The 14,082-nt window shown below is 46.3% G+C and overlaps 1 protein-coding gene, 1 long non-coding RNA gene and 2 other non-coding genes across 4 annotated transcripts; 3 read left to right on the forward strand and 1 right to left on the reverse strand.

Annotated features, from left to right (window-relative positions):
• The first annotated feature begins 1,060 nt into the window (after positions 1-1,060).
• LOC123105763 (uncharacterized) lies at positions 1,061-3,032 on the forward strand. Its single transcript, XM_044527911.1, has 2 exons — positions 1,061-1,869; positions 2,005-3,032. The coding sequence occupies exons 1-2, from the start codon at positions 1,447-1,449 to the stop codon at positions 2,824-2,826; spliced, it is 1,245 nt and encodes a 414-aa protein (XP_044383846.1). The 5' UTR covers positions 1,061-1,446; the 3' UTR covers positions 2,827-3,032.
• Positions 3,033-5,914: 2,882 nt separating this feature from the next.
• Positions 5,915-7,165, reverse strand: LOC123105775 (uncharacterized). The gene is made up of 2 exons (XR_006451003.1): positions 6,938-7,165; positions 5,915-6,354 (listed from the first exon to the last, which is right to left on the reverse strand). It is a non-coding gene; the product is annotated as an uncharacterized lncRNA (long non-coding RNA).
• On the forward strand, positions 7,156-7,229 carry TRNAE-UUC (transfer RNA glutamic acid (anticodon UUC)). Its single transcript has one exon. It is a non-coding gene; the product is annotated as a tRNA-Glu (tRNA).
• Positions 7,230-11,072: 3,843 nt separating this feature from the next.
• On the forward strand, positions 11,073-11,146 carry TRNAE-UUC (transfer RNA glutamic acid (anticodon UUC)). The gene has a single exon. It is a non-coding gene; the product is annotated as a tRNA-Glu (tRNA).
• Positions 11,147-14,082: the final 2,936 nt, after the last annotated feature.

Below are 14,082 nucleotides of genomic sequence, written 5' to 3' on the forward strand. Positions count from 1 at the left end.
TTAAAGCTTTGCCCAAATATGATATGTCTAAATCTCTTAAAGTTATTCAAGTTATTTTTGATAATAAATTAATAATGATAGGATGATTGCCATTCTTACAGCTAGACGTGAGAGAGAGAGAGAACAACAAGAAGAGATGCTACATATTTTGAAAATTCTGAAAGTAGGGGTATTGAAATGGTAAAACTTGAAGTAGCATTGAAACCCCTTCGGTGGACGAACTCACAAACTTGCGGCTAAACCAACAACAATAGTAGCCTATCAAGTATACTGGGATGCACCTTTGCATCTAAACCAACAATTATAGTACCATATAGAGTTTTTTTATGAGGATGAGAAGCTCCAATCTGCGCGAGGGCGATGCTCCCCGACACCATGGGTCGCGTGCGAACCATGGCCTCACCTTGCGAGAGAGCTCGTGTGGTGGCAAGCAACGTGGAGGCACGTTGGCGATTGGGGGAGGGGAGGGGGATGGGCCGCAACCAGCTCGAGCTAGGGTTTGGGGGAAGGGGATGGGCCTCGACCGGTTCAGGTTAGGGTTTTGTGGGGGGAGGGGAGGATGGGCCGCGACCGGCTCAGGTTAGGGTTTTGTGTGTGTGTGTGGGGGGGGGGATGGGCCGCGACCGACTCGGGTTAGGGTCTTGTGTGTGTGGGGGGGGGGGGGGGCGACCGGCTCGGGTTAGGGTCTTGTGTGTGTGGGGGGGGGCGACCGGCTCGGGTTAGGGTCTTGTCGGGGGGGGGGGTGGGGGGCCGCGACCGGCTCGGGTTAGGGTTTTGTGGTGGTGGTGGTGGTGGGAGGGATGGGCGGCGGCCGGCTTGTGGTGGCGGGAGGGAGGGGGCGTCGACGCCGAGGATTTATACCGGGTCCAATCGGGCATCGTCGTCCATTGCACCATTAATTTTGGGGAGAGGAGGGGAAATAGGATTTAGGGAGGACTCGAGTGATTGTCCGAATTGGAGCAGAAAAGGGCATCTTTTGAGGCTTAACCCCTCAATTTTTTGAGAAGTTTCTTTAGGGGTGGTTTAGTCAGGGTACAACTCCTCAAAAGGTTCCTTATTGAGAAGTTAAACGATTGGTTTCCAGGGATAGAGACTAGAGATGCCCTAAGTTTGGGCCGCCGCCGGCGGTTCCTTCCGCCGAACCCTACTCCGCTCCTTCCCAACACCATCCCGCCGGCGCGAGCAGGTTAATCCATGGTCGGTTAATTAGATTCCGCGTGAGGTTTTCGTCGGGGGTCGTGTTGGATTCCGCGTCGGTTCCGAGTCGATCGAGGAGCCCTTTCCATATCGAACACGCCGCAACTCGATCGGCCGAGTTCGCGTCGCCCAAGAACTCGGCGCCCCGACTCGCATCGGATCGATCCCTCTCGCCGAGATTATATATACGGCCGCGAGCTCCAGGAAATCCCCCGTGATTGCGGCGGCGCACAAATCCAGAGAGAACTCATGAGAGGGGATCGATCGGCCATGAGGGTCACCCGAGGTATGCACCTGGAGGCGAAGATCTTCATCGACGCGGCGGGTGAGGTGTACGCGTGGCGTGCCGGCGAGGTGATCTGGGGCAACGGACACTCGTACGTGCTGCGGTGGTTCGATGGCGGCCCAGACTCCGAGCGCATCCGGAGGACGGACGTCCGGCCGCTTCCGGATCCATCCGTCAAGCTGCCGGCGGACCTTGCCGCCGGCGACTCCGTTGAGGTGTTGCACAGCAACCTGTGGAAGCGCGCCAAGGTCGTGGGCGCCGCCGGCCACGGTCAGTTCGAGGTCAAGATCGCCGGCTCGACCGAGGTCCTTGCGGCGGACCTGAGCGTGCTACGCCCCCGTATGGCATACGAGGGAGGGGAGAAAGGCTGGGTTGTCATTCAGAAGGTAACGCCATCGTCGTCCCCTTCATCTTCTCCACACGCGCGCGCGGCCTCCTCTCTTAGATTCAGTTACGTACGTCTGCAGATTCTTGTTTTCACTGACGGCGTCTTGCCCTCTTCTTCTTTCTCTTCGCTCCAGGGTGAGAAAATCCCCGTCGAGAGCGCCCAGCCATGGCGCCCCGTCGCCGGCAAGAACATCAAAAGCAAAGCCAATATCAATGGAGGCGGCAAGTTCGCCGCGCATGCCACCAATCTCAATCTGGGCAAGACAAAGAGGAGCAACTACGCGGTGGACGCCGACATAGTCAGGGACGTCAAGAGATTTCAGGGCAACGTCTTCTTGGCCAAGAGAGAGCCCGCAGCAAGGTACCATGACAACAACATAGAGGTGATGGATGAACACCCAAGCCATTACCTCAAGAAACGGGAGCAGGAGACTAGCAATCATGATAAACCCAACAATGAAGAAATTGACGTGGTCGGAGGAGGAACGGACAGCGACAGCGACGACGATTCCAACAGTAGCAAGTCTGATCCGTCGTCGTCGTCGGACGGAGACAGCAGCAGCAGTGGGGGAAGCAACAGCAACAGCAACGGCGGCGCTCGTGCAGTTCCCCCGACCGCCGAGCATTGCCAAGAAAATCAAGAAGTGCAGTCGCCGCCGAGCTGCAAGGAAGAGGAGCAAGATTCCGAGGAGAGGACCGAGTCCCGTGGCAGCGCGGGAATGCGCCACCGCCCGGCGGCGGACGAGGAAGAGGAGCAGAATGAGCAAGTGGAGGAGCATGATCACCGCGTCCATGGCCTGGAGCTGGAGGCCTACGTGAGCGTCATGAAGGCCTTCTACTTCACGGGGCCGCTGACCTGGGCCAAGGAGGAGCTGCTGTCCGACCTCCGCCTGCAGCTCCACGTCTCCAGCGACGAGCACCTGCAGGCGATTTGGCGTCTCAAGGGGAAGAAGTAAAAAAAACTGCAGGCGTTTCAATTCAACGGCGGCTATTGCTGATTGCTGTAGTTTGTAACCTGTCAATCTGTGATAGATTACTACTGTACGTAGTTGTGAGTGTCAAGTCAGTCATCAGTTGACTGAATTTGATTTGGATCTCAGTCAAAGTTTGATTTTGATTCAGTCAAATTTTGATTCTGAATTTGGGTCCCAGCCATCGATCAGTTCCAGCTTAATTTCAAACTTATTGCCGATTGCTATATAATTTGTCACCGGTGATATATAGATCATTGTAGTTGGGAGTGTCTAATGATCATTAGACTGAAATTGATTTGGGTCTCAGTCAAATTGTGATTTTGATTGCTAGTTTGTCACCCGTGAATCTGTGATAGATTACTATAGTTGGGAGTGTCAGTCATCAGTTGACTGAATTTGATTTGGATCTCAGTCATATTTTGACTTTGATTTTGGGTCTCTGTCATGTTTTAACTTCCAAACTTATTATTGATTGCTAGTTTGTCACCGGTGATAGATCATTGTAGTTGGGAGTGTCTAATGTAAACTTATTAGACCAAGTTAGATTTGGGTCTCAATAAAATTTTGATTTTGATTTGGATCTCAGCCAAATTTTGATTTTGAATTTGGCTCTCACTCATCAGTTCCAACTTCCAAACTTATATCTTAGATTCTGTGGCGTTTGGGATAGCCCTGACGGTGGACTCAACCACTGAGATCTTTATATTAGCAGCTCACCAAATTGGAAGGCTCCAAATAATAGACAAAATCCAAAAGTCTCCACAAAAATGTATGGAAAACTAAAGAAAAGATTAGTAGAGCAGCAAGAAAATAGTGAAAAAATAGTGGAAACTGAAGATTCATCTGCTGATGGAGAAGATAGTTGACATATATTGTGATGTGAGTATGTGACAAAGACCTGACATATTGTGATGCAAAATTCTTCAATAAAGAGAATGATCAAAAGATAAAGACCGAAGAAAGAGAATGAAAAACAAACCCATGACAAGGGAAAAAGAATGAGAAAATCAACTGAAGGTCTGATGACTGGTAACATAAGTAGACTGTCTAGGCTGATACACTGCATCCTACCATAACTACAGCTGAATAATACACATCCAATCCAATCCTATTAACTTAGAAATTTATCTTCAAGTCAATAGAGCAAGTTGGGTTAAAAAATAGAGCCATGGGTCATAGAAAATCATGAAAGACAGATACTCCGATACAAGTGATGGACTGAACAACGACTGAAGTAATAAACTGATGGAATGAACAAAATATTCGAGCATTGACTAGAACATTTCCAGTAAATCAGAAGTTCAAAAAGATTATCAAATTCATGATGCAAACATGAAAAACATCTATCAATCAAGAGCAACGAGTGGGTCAAGATTTGTGCTATTTAAACATAATTGGCGCAATTTGCAAATATTACAAATGATTTGCATGGCATTGTTTAGTTTCTCAATATTTACTGCATTGACAATACATGCACAGATGTTATTACAGCCTTACAGGAAAAAAAGCAGAAAATCTCATTCACTTACAAGTTACACCAGGTTAAGAAAAGTTAGGGCCTCCAGACCGACGCCACTTACTGAGTTGCTGAGCTGATAACATCCTCAGAACCCAACATGCACAGGACTGGCTAGCACATATTGTCTCAACTTGTGTCTCTAAAACTACAAAGATCTGATGGAGTTCCTCAGATTCTCAGCAACTCTGGTATGTCCTAGACAGTATGACTTATTCAGGTATTGACGAAAGAACACCGGTATTTTGTCAACCAATTGAAAGGTCAGAAAGGAAAACAATCAGACAAAGCATACCATATAATCATTTTGTTCTTTAGTCTACCTACATTTTTCTCGGCTAATGTATTGATGCTACCACAAACATGAGCAAAAATGGCCTTTAGCTTCAAGAAAAGGGATTAATGCCGCAAAGTGCAATATGCAGGTGAGCATCAGCAAAGTGAGGAGCATGAGCACCGCATCCATGGTCTGGAGCTGGAGGCCTACGTGAGCGTCATCAAGGCGTTCCACGCCAAGGGGCCGCTGACCTGGGCCAGGCAGGAGCTGCTGTCCGACCTCCGCCTGCACCTCCACGTCTCCGGCGACGACCACCTGCAGCTGCAGGTGATATGCCGTCTCAACAGCAAGAAGTAAACTGCAGCCGTTTCAACTGCAGTCTGTAACCAGTGAATCTGCGACAGATTACTGTAGTTGGGAGTGTCAGTCAGTCATCAGTTGACTGGATTTGATTTTGATCTCAGTCAAAGCTTGATGTTGATTTTGGGTCTCGGTCAAATTTTGATTCTGAACTTGGGTCTCACTCATCAGTTCCAACTTCCAAACTTATTGGCTGATTGCTAGTTTGTCACCGGTGATAGATCATTGTAGTTGGGCGTGTCTAACGATCATTAGACTGAATTTGATTTGGGTCTCAGTCAAATTTTGATTTTGATTATTGTAGGCCTGCTCTGGTTCCAAATCCCAAACTTAGCTTTAAATTCTGTCTGTTTGGGATAAGCTAACGCCTGAAAACTGAAGTGATCCACTCAAAAGCCACTGCTCTCTCTCTCTCTCTCCCCTTCTGCTCTGTTTATTCGCACCAAATCGGAAGGCAGCAAAAAACCGACAAAATTGGAATCCAAAAGCCCCCCAAAAATGCATTGACAACTGAAGATTGTCATCTGCAAAATAGTGGAAACTGAGGATTGTCATCTGCTGATGGAGAAAAGATCTGGCATACATTTTGGTGAGAGAAGGATGAAGTAAATGCATAATACTTCAATAAAGAGAGCGAGAAAAAGATAAAGACTGAACAAAGAGAATGAAAGCCAAACCCAAGACTGAAGGGAAAAAAGAATGAGAAAATGCACTGATGGTCTGATGAATGGTAACATAAGTAGACTGTCTGATAGACTGCATCCTGCCATAACTACAGCAGAATAATGCACATCCAGTCCTATTAACGTGTAACTTCTTTCAATTCAATAAACAACATACTATAAGGATAGTGATGAAAAGGACAGCAAGTTGGGTAAAAAATAGAGCCATAGGCATAGAAAAACATGATAGGTAGATACTGGAAGCAGTATGTATAATGAACTGAAGAATAGAGGTACTATAGGTTGAATAGTGACACAGTGTAACGTAACTTGTAATAAAGCAGTATGAAAGGGTCATGATTTCCATTGTTACACATAGTTGGCGCAGTTTGCCAATATTACAACCGGTTGGCACGACATTGGTCGGTTTCTCAATATTACTGCATCGATAATGCACAGATGTTATAGCCTTAGAGAGAAACAGAAAACCTCAGTCACTTACACCAGGTTAAGAAAAGTTGGGGCACTTATTCCAGACCCACGCCACTTATTGAGTTGATGAGCTGACAACATTCTCAGAACCCAAGATATGCAGGACCGGGTGCACATATTGCCTCAGCTTGTTTTTTGGAATGTAAAGGATCTGATGAAGTTCCTCAGATTCGCAGCAGCTCTGCTATGTTCAGGTATAACCGCTGATGAAAGGTCAGAGAGGACATGGATCAGATGAAACATATATCATATAATCATTTTGTTCTTTCTTGATAAATAATCGACAAAAAAAGCGTTTTTTTATATAACCTGCTTGTTTTATTATAATTATAAGAAGTCCTATATGGAAATGCCCGCTAAAGAGAAAATCTAATTGATTGTCTCTCGGCCAATATCTATTTTTAGAAAGAAAAAACAAGAATTTTCTTCTTTTTTTATTAACATACAAGATTTGCTCAGGTAAGTAGCCAAACAAATATTAGCTTTCGAAAAATGTATTATGCTACTATACATAATCATACAACATGAACAGAAATGGCCTTCAGAAAAGGGATTAGTGTCGCAAAGGAGAACATGCCGGTGAGCAAACTAGGCAAAATCAGAAACCCCAATCCATTTGAACAGAGAAACTGAGAGAACAGGGATGAGACATCTTTCCCCATGAGCTTAGGGCGGCGCCGGCAGCTCCGGGCCACGTCTCGCCCGGCTGCCTTTCCCCATGTCGCATCCTTCTCTCCGCCGCGCTCAGAAAACAAAGGGAATCGACCGCTGAGACCGGAGACAAACCTCCAGGAACGGGAAGAAGGACCTCCGGTGAGGCCCGACTTGACGGTGCCCGGCCTGTTGGCCGGCGCTCACTCTCCAGGGACGGGGAAAAGTAGCGGAGCGCCGCCCGGCACCTCGCTCCGGCACCACCAGACACGCCTTATCCCTACGTCAGACATGTCATCAGTCCAAATTTATGGGCGGAGTTAGATAATTTGAAGATCGAAATACGTCACCAGTCCATTGTCGTCCAGCCCGGTTAGGATACCTGGCTTTCACCCAGGCGACCCGGGTTCAAATCCCGGCAATGGAGCCTTTTTTTTAATTTCTTTCTCGTTTCAACTTTTATTATTGAATATACCCAAAATTGCTGCCCTTGTGTAGTAGTACTAAATATTTATGTTAAGTTTAAACTTGACATTCTTCCCTCGAAAAACAGCTTGGCTGCTTTTTATTTTGGCTATACTCAAACGGTAGCAATTGTGCCGTACAATGGCAATCCAACAGCAGATTCTAGAAAACAACTTGATCCTTAGCTGGATATTATTCATAATTACCCATGATAAAATCATAATTGAGGGGAGGTGAGATAAGCCAGCTCACGTAGATTCTCTTGACCGTCCGATCTTTTCTTTGGTGGTCAATAGTCCTTTGATGCTCAAGTGGTAGGTACATATAAAGGGGGGGGGGTGTTAGAAACCCTAGTCCTTGCCTCTATCTCCATTTCACCCCATGCCGCCGCCACATACGCTCCTCTCTCGCCACTCTCACACCCCCTCCTCGCCGGGATCTCTTGATGCTTGCGCCCATGTCCCCGCCTCTTTCCATCCTTGGCTCATTGCCTCGTAAGAGCCCTCGCATGTGTGGCGACATGCAGATACGGTTTCGCCACGCTAACAAGCAAGAAGACGGAGGACTCCTCGGTCTAAATAAAGTCAGTAAAGTATCAATAATTGGAGAGTAATAAGAGGAACGCTGATCACCCTTCCCCCTAAATTTTCACTCATAACCCATTTTGAGGAGGGGGCGTCCCTACTTTGGGGACCTCTTCTTTTACGGACACCACAACCGTCCCTGCCCCCTTAACTCATACTATTTTTTTCTCCTTTTCACATTAAAAGGGGTAAAAATAACGGACGACAGCCGACTAGCTCCAGCGGCAGTCTCTGGCGAGCTCTGATGAACTCCACGGGAGTGGCAGGAGGAAAATTTTCATGGTGTTTAGTGGCGGTTGGGGTTAGGGGAGTGAGGAGGCACCTTGTTCCTAGATGAAAGAAGAAAGGAGATGGAATCCTGGGAGAGGGGGGGGGGTCTCTACTTTTGGAGGTCAATAGGGAGATAGTTCAGCTGCATTTTTTGGTCCAAAACCCTAAAATACAACATAGAGTACGAGTTCAGGGGAAATGTTGGAGTTATTTATTTTTTTCCTCAAGGAGATGTTTAGAGTTCTATAAGGCACAATCTAAGAAATTGCGCACGACCTGTGTTACAGTGACTTTCTACAATGGCATAATCAAGAATAACCACAAGAATGTCATAATCACATTCGGTGTGAATCTAACATAAGCCTGAAGGACTTACGAATAGCCCCAAGTCCTTGACAAAAAAAAACAAATAATGAAAATGAAAACATTGTGAATGAATGTCAATCTCACAACTGTAAGTCCATTTGTGGAGGTGCATTCGCATGTCTATGTTTGAAATATTTGGAATTTAACCTTAACTGTGGCATGTGAAATCGCGAAGCTCTCACAAATCAGCCTCAATCTTCAAGTTATGACAGAAAATACGCATGGTAGTTAAAACGAAAGCATTGAAACTTGAAACTTGCCTGCGACACGAGTCTTCAACACCAGGAGAACCACCTTTCTACTCCATCCGCCACGGCTTAAATCATGGTGCTGACATTTTTTATTGCACGAGTCTCTCATAGTCTTTTAAGATGTGTTACCCCTTGTTAACAGATCGGACGACCGCGACCCGGGGCACATGCCAGCTGAGTAACAATTTCAGATCCGTCCCTCGACTGCACAACGGTGACACCTTTTCTCTTTTTGTTCTCCCCGATATAGGCTGGATCCGAAATTATTCTTTCTCTTGATGGCGCCAAAACAGGGGCGACGACACCCGAATTGCCGCCGTCCGGTGCCCCTTGTACTTCTAAAAACAGGAGGTAGTCGAAACTAAAAAAAAATACTGGAGGTAGACGCCCCTTCATTTGGCGAGTTGCTGTTCAGATATCCTCCTTTGGCGTGAGGACAATGTTCATTTTTCTTTCTTTCTTCTTTTGTTCCAGTTTTAGGCTGAATCTTGCCATAGAAAGGGGATAATTTGTTGTTTTGTCGAAAGGGGATTTTGATGTGCAGCCTGTAGTGTCGGCATGTGCATTACTGCATTGTTGAAGCCGTGGTGTGTTGTTAGCGCAGTGTTTTTGTTCGCAGAAGGTGGTAATGTACATGCGATTTCGGTGATGTAAGCAGTTATTTATTTATTGGGATAAGTATATTTTTTGTCCCTCAATTCTCTCGAAAATGTAGAAATGGTCCTTCAACTTTGAAACCAGCAAACGTTAGTCCCTCAACTGTTTAAACTGAATATCTTTAGTCCTTCATACCGCTTCATTGATACCGTTTCATGATGTGGAGGCGGCCGGTCGCCTGGCCGTGAAAGCCATGCTCGCCAGCACCGGTCTGCTGCTCCCCTGACCGTGCTCCCTTTGAGCACGCCGAGCAGGCACACCCGGCCGGCTGGCCATAGACGTTGACCCGTTGTGCCTCAGTTACCATCCCAAGTCTGCCCCATCCGTGCTAGCTGGAGCTGCACTCGGCCGTCCAATGGTCACCCTGTCTGCTATGCTAACCACTGTTTTAAATAGCCCACTATAGCTCCGCTATAGCCCGCTATAGCATTTACAAAAGATCTTGCGTTAAGAGACTTTGGTCCAAACAAATGAACAAACATTTTAAATAGCCCGCTATAGCTCCGCTATAGCACGCTATAGCATTTGGAAGAGGTCTGCTGCTAAGATGCTTAGCGCGCTATTTAAAACTATGATGCTAACACTTGCAGATCGCAGCACGCTGATACTTGTTGCTGCGTGCGTCGCTAGCCCAAACACCGCCAGCTGCGACCTGCGAGGCTGCTCACCATGTGAGCCGTCGCGTCCGCGCAGCCATACCTAGCGCTCCTAAGCCCCACCGCAAGACTTCGCGGTGAGCCGCGCGTTGTGCCTGACGGGAGGAGGAAGGCCGCAAGCTCGAGAAGTACGACGGGCGCGCGAATTGTGACGGTGTAGTGAGCGGTGGCATGGCAAGGCGGAGGAGGGCAGCGGTGGCTCTTGTTCCGGAGCCGCGTCGTCGCCGCTGGCGGCTGGCCGCACGCACAGCTCCGCCTCAGCCCTGCTGGGCTCACTGTATTTCATCTCCCCGGCCCAGCAACCGGCCAGCTCCTCCCACCTATCCATGCATGTCTTTCTAACCTCCTCGATCCCAGCTCTGTTCCGCCTAGACGAGGAGAACGAATGGACTGAGCGTCACGCTGGAATGTCGCGGTAGATCGCCACCGGCGTCACCGCCTCGTGCAGGTGCCAGAGGTCCCTGGTGGCGCCATGCACGATCTTGACGAGAAGCCGCTCTTGGCCCTGGGAGGCTGGGAGCAATAGCAAACGAGGGAGACAAGGTTGGGGTGCCGCGTCTAGGTTCGTCCGGTGGTGTGCTCCTTGCCGGTGCGGCGTAGCCGGACACGATGAGGTAGTGCCGGTGGCAGAAGTGCAGAGGCGCACGCGAGCTGCTCGATCAAATGCCCATGAGAGAGAGATATGTGAGAAAAAAGAGATAGAAAAAGCAGGAGAGAGGAATTTGCCACATCAGCAAAGACTGGTCAAAACCGGGCTGAGTCAGCAACATACCGGGTCAGCTGAGACGAGGTACTAAACTTGTCTGATTTAGAGAGTTGAGGGACTAAGTTTTGCCGGTTTTAGAGTTGAAAGATCAAATCTAGACTTTCGAGAGAATAAGAGGGACAAAAAATATACTTTTCCCTTATTTATTTCTCGTAGGAAAATATGAGTGTGAAAGGAAACGGCTATAGAATTATATTACATCTCACGTACTGCACATAGGTGATATAGAGTCCGGAGTCCACAACTATTCATCAATCCATTGTCGTCCAGCCCGGTTAGGATACCTGGCTTTCACCCAGGCGACCCGGGTTCAAATCCCGGCAATGGAGCTTTTTTTTTAATTTTTTTGACCCAAATTGCAGCTCTGGCCTCTTGTCAGCTCTATATACAAAAACCACTTGTAGCGCTAAATCTTCCCGAAATCTTTTTGCTACTTTATTACACTTGTTCTGTTTTTAACAAAAAAAAATAACTTGCATAATTTCCATGGATTGATGAATGAAAGTGAGCGTACGAAATGTTTTCTCTCATTTTATGGAAGAGAGACAGAAATATAGGAGTTGTTTGGTACTTCCGTCCAACACTTGGCCATTTTGGAGGGAAACAATTTTCCATTTTTTGCAATTTTGAGCGTGGCCTGGCTTTGTACATTTTTATTTTTATTTTTTCTTTCATAATTTAAGATAAAACTAATGTAGATTAATTAGATCAATACAAAGTACATATATCAATCAATATATGGTGCGGTTATAAGTGCAGTCGATACAAATCCTAATTAAAGGGCTACACAAATCAATAGTACGACGTCGTTTAAAATCTTCTCAACGGAAGGTTAGGTCCCAGGCGACGCAGTTTTGTTCCTTCTGCTAGTATACCCTTCTCCGTTTTAGTCGTCATCTTCTTCCATGGGGTCGACGCCAGATTGGTCAAAGTCTTCTGATGGATCACACGACAACACGGCTCGACATTGTCGGGTCGGTTGTGTACAAGCGTTGGCCCAACTATCCTTCTTGTCCGTCTTGATGATGTTCGCTTCTTGGTCCTTCCCTCCTTTCGGCTCTTTGTCGAAATGGTTTCTCGCTTCCTCATCTGCCGGCCCTTTGATGTCGGAAACAACATCCTCCTCGTCCTCACCATGCCTTGTCCACCCTATATAACCAGGCATGAAATCATGTTCGGGCAAGTGCATCCTCGCATGACAAGTAAAACGGTTGATCAAAACTTTGTTCTTGCACTTCTTACAAGGACATAACATCTCCGTTCTACCCATTCGAATCATATCTTCCACCGCAACCTTGAAGAACCCATTTATAGTTCGATCTGTAAGGATCAAGAGTATATCGACCAGAGGGTGGGGGTGAATAGGAGATTCAAAAATTCTTGCGAAAGTTGTACCAAACCCAATCACATCAGCGGAAATATTTTAGTAGATCAAGTACAGACTAATAGATCAGAGCTAAGCAAATCTTTTGAGGAAAGATGCTATAATCGTTCGCGCATAATAGCTCACTGTTTTGACAATCACGATGGTAATGTAGTATGCTACCAGATAAAATAACATGAGAAAGCAAGCAGGGATGAACTAGAATGCATGGGAGTAAATGAGATACGAAAAACTACTGAAGAACAAACATAGACGAGGGCAAGAAGAGTTAAAGCACAGTACCCGGCGAGATCAAACTGCCGCGAGATGTTACTAAGAATATTACTCAGTTGAATGACAAAGTAACACCATAGAACAAGGAGACGCACATACAAACAAACAACCTTGAGAACAACCAACTGAAAGATACTAAACAACATGGACGATATAGATGTGGAATAGATGGCAGATATAGTAGATCATAGATATCTATCGACAAAGCGCCAAAAGTAAACTGCTGAAGGAAATGCAGTAGAGTAGAATGAACCGGTGGTGCTCAATGGCGACAGATGGATTTGGTAGACCAGTTCGCCCTTCTGCCAAAGGATTACTTCTGGTCGGAGGGACTTGTGATTGAACACAAGAGCAAACCTCTCTTCGTTGTATTCTCCTTCAACTCGAAGCTGATCAGACTCCGGTTGATTTCACTCATGGTAGATACTTGTCGGCGATCTTGGACCTTCGACAGACTTCTTCACGAACCACAATTACTCTTGGCTGCAGAAGACTTTGCTTGGTGAAGACAATTACTCTTCATCACTCAAGCCAACACCTATCCGTCTAGAGAGTGCGCGGCTCTTAAGAGTAATAGGTACAAGAACTCTAACTCAAATCTACTGTGATGCTCAACCACCGTCTAAGTTTTGGCTCTTGGTTTTCTCTTGGTGGATCTTAAACTCGAATCTTTCGAGAGGGGATGCTCAATCAATCTTCTCAGAAATCTCAAGTGGAGCAGCCAATGGACATCGTTGGAGCGGGGTGGCTATTTATATCTGCAACCTTCCCTGATGAGAAATGACCAAATTGGACACACGGATCAGCGAATGGCCGAACGACACGTTTCCAATGGTCGGATTTTGAGCACAACAGTAACATTCCTTGTAGAGCAAGATATGCTAACTCCTCGGTCCGAAAGATATCTCATGTAGCACCGAAGAACAACGTCTTCTGCTGATAGGTAATCATCCGTAATCAAAGGGATTTCTCTCAGTCTATGATAGGTTTGGGCTAAGCATCACCACAGACCTAATTAAGCATCGAGAACCTATACCCCTCTTAATAGTACGGATATCCTATGACTCAAATAAGAGAAAGAAGAACAATGGAAGGAATAATACGCCTTCTTTCTCCTTCAATCTTCTCGACTGCAATCATATTTCCTCAGATGAACCTAACAAATATTGCTTCATGCCATCAATAATTTTAAGGGGTCAATTCCTTCGATACACTCTTCTCGCTTTCACATCTTCTCAAAATGTAGCTCATCCTTCTCTGCAATGCAGATAATCTTCAGTGAAGTTCTTCAAACTTTACAATGAATGCAACATTCTCCTCGGGCTTGCTTGGACTATTTATCTCTGTGTGCACTAGCAAACAAATCAGTCCATGTCTGTTTCTTACAACAATCTCCAAAACACAAGGGGGCAAACCTTTACACCAACACGATCCATATTGTTCAATCGATCAAGCTACCTCCAAGGACATAAGGAAAATATATAGTCAATGAGGTCATAGAAAATCTCCGCATTACCTTTGCTAAAAATTGGACAAATTGGGTGCTAGAAATTTGTTGAAACAAAAATTTCGGCATGACCTAGAGAGATGGAGATGACTGAGCTAGTC

The sequence above is a fragment of the Triticum aestivum genome, chromosome 1B (assembly GCF_018294505.1).
Source record: "Triticum aestivum cultivar Chinese Spring chromosome 1B, IWGSC CS RefSeq v2.1, whole genome shotgun sequence".
Classification (NCBI taxonomy): Eukaryota; Viridiplantae; Streptophyta; class Magnoliopsida; order Poales; family Poaceae; genus Triticum; species Triticum aestivum.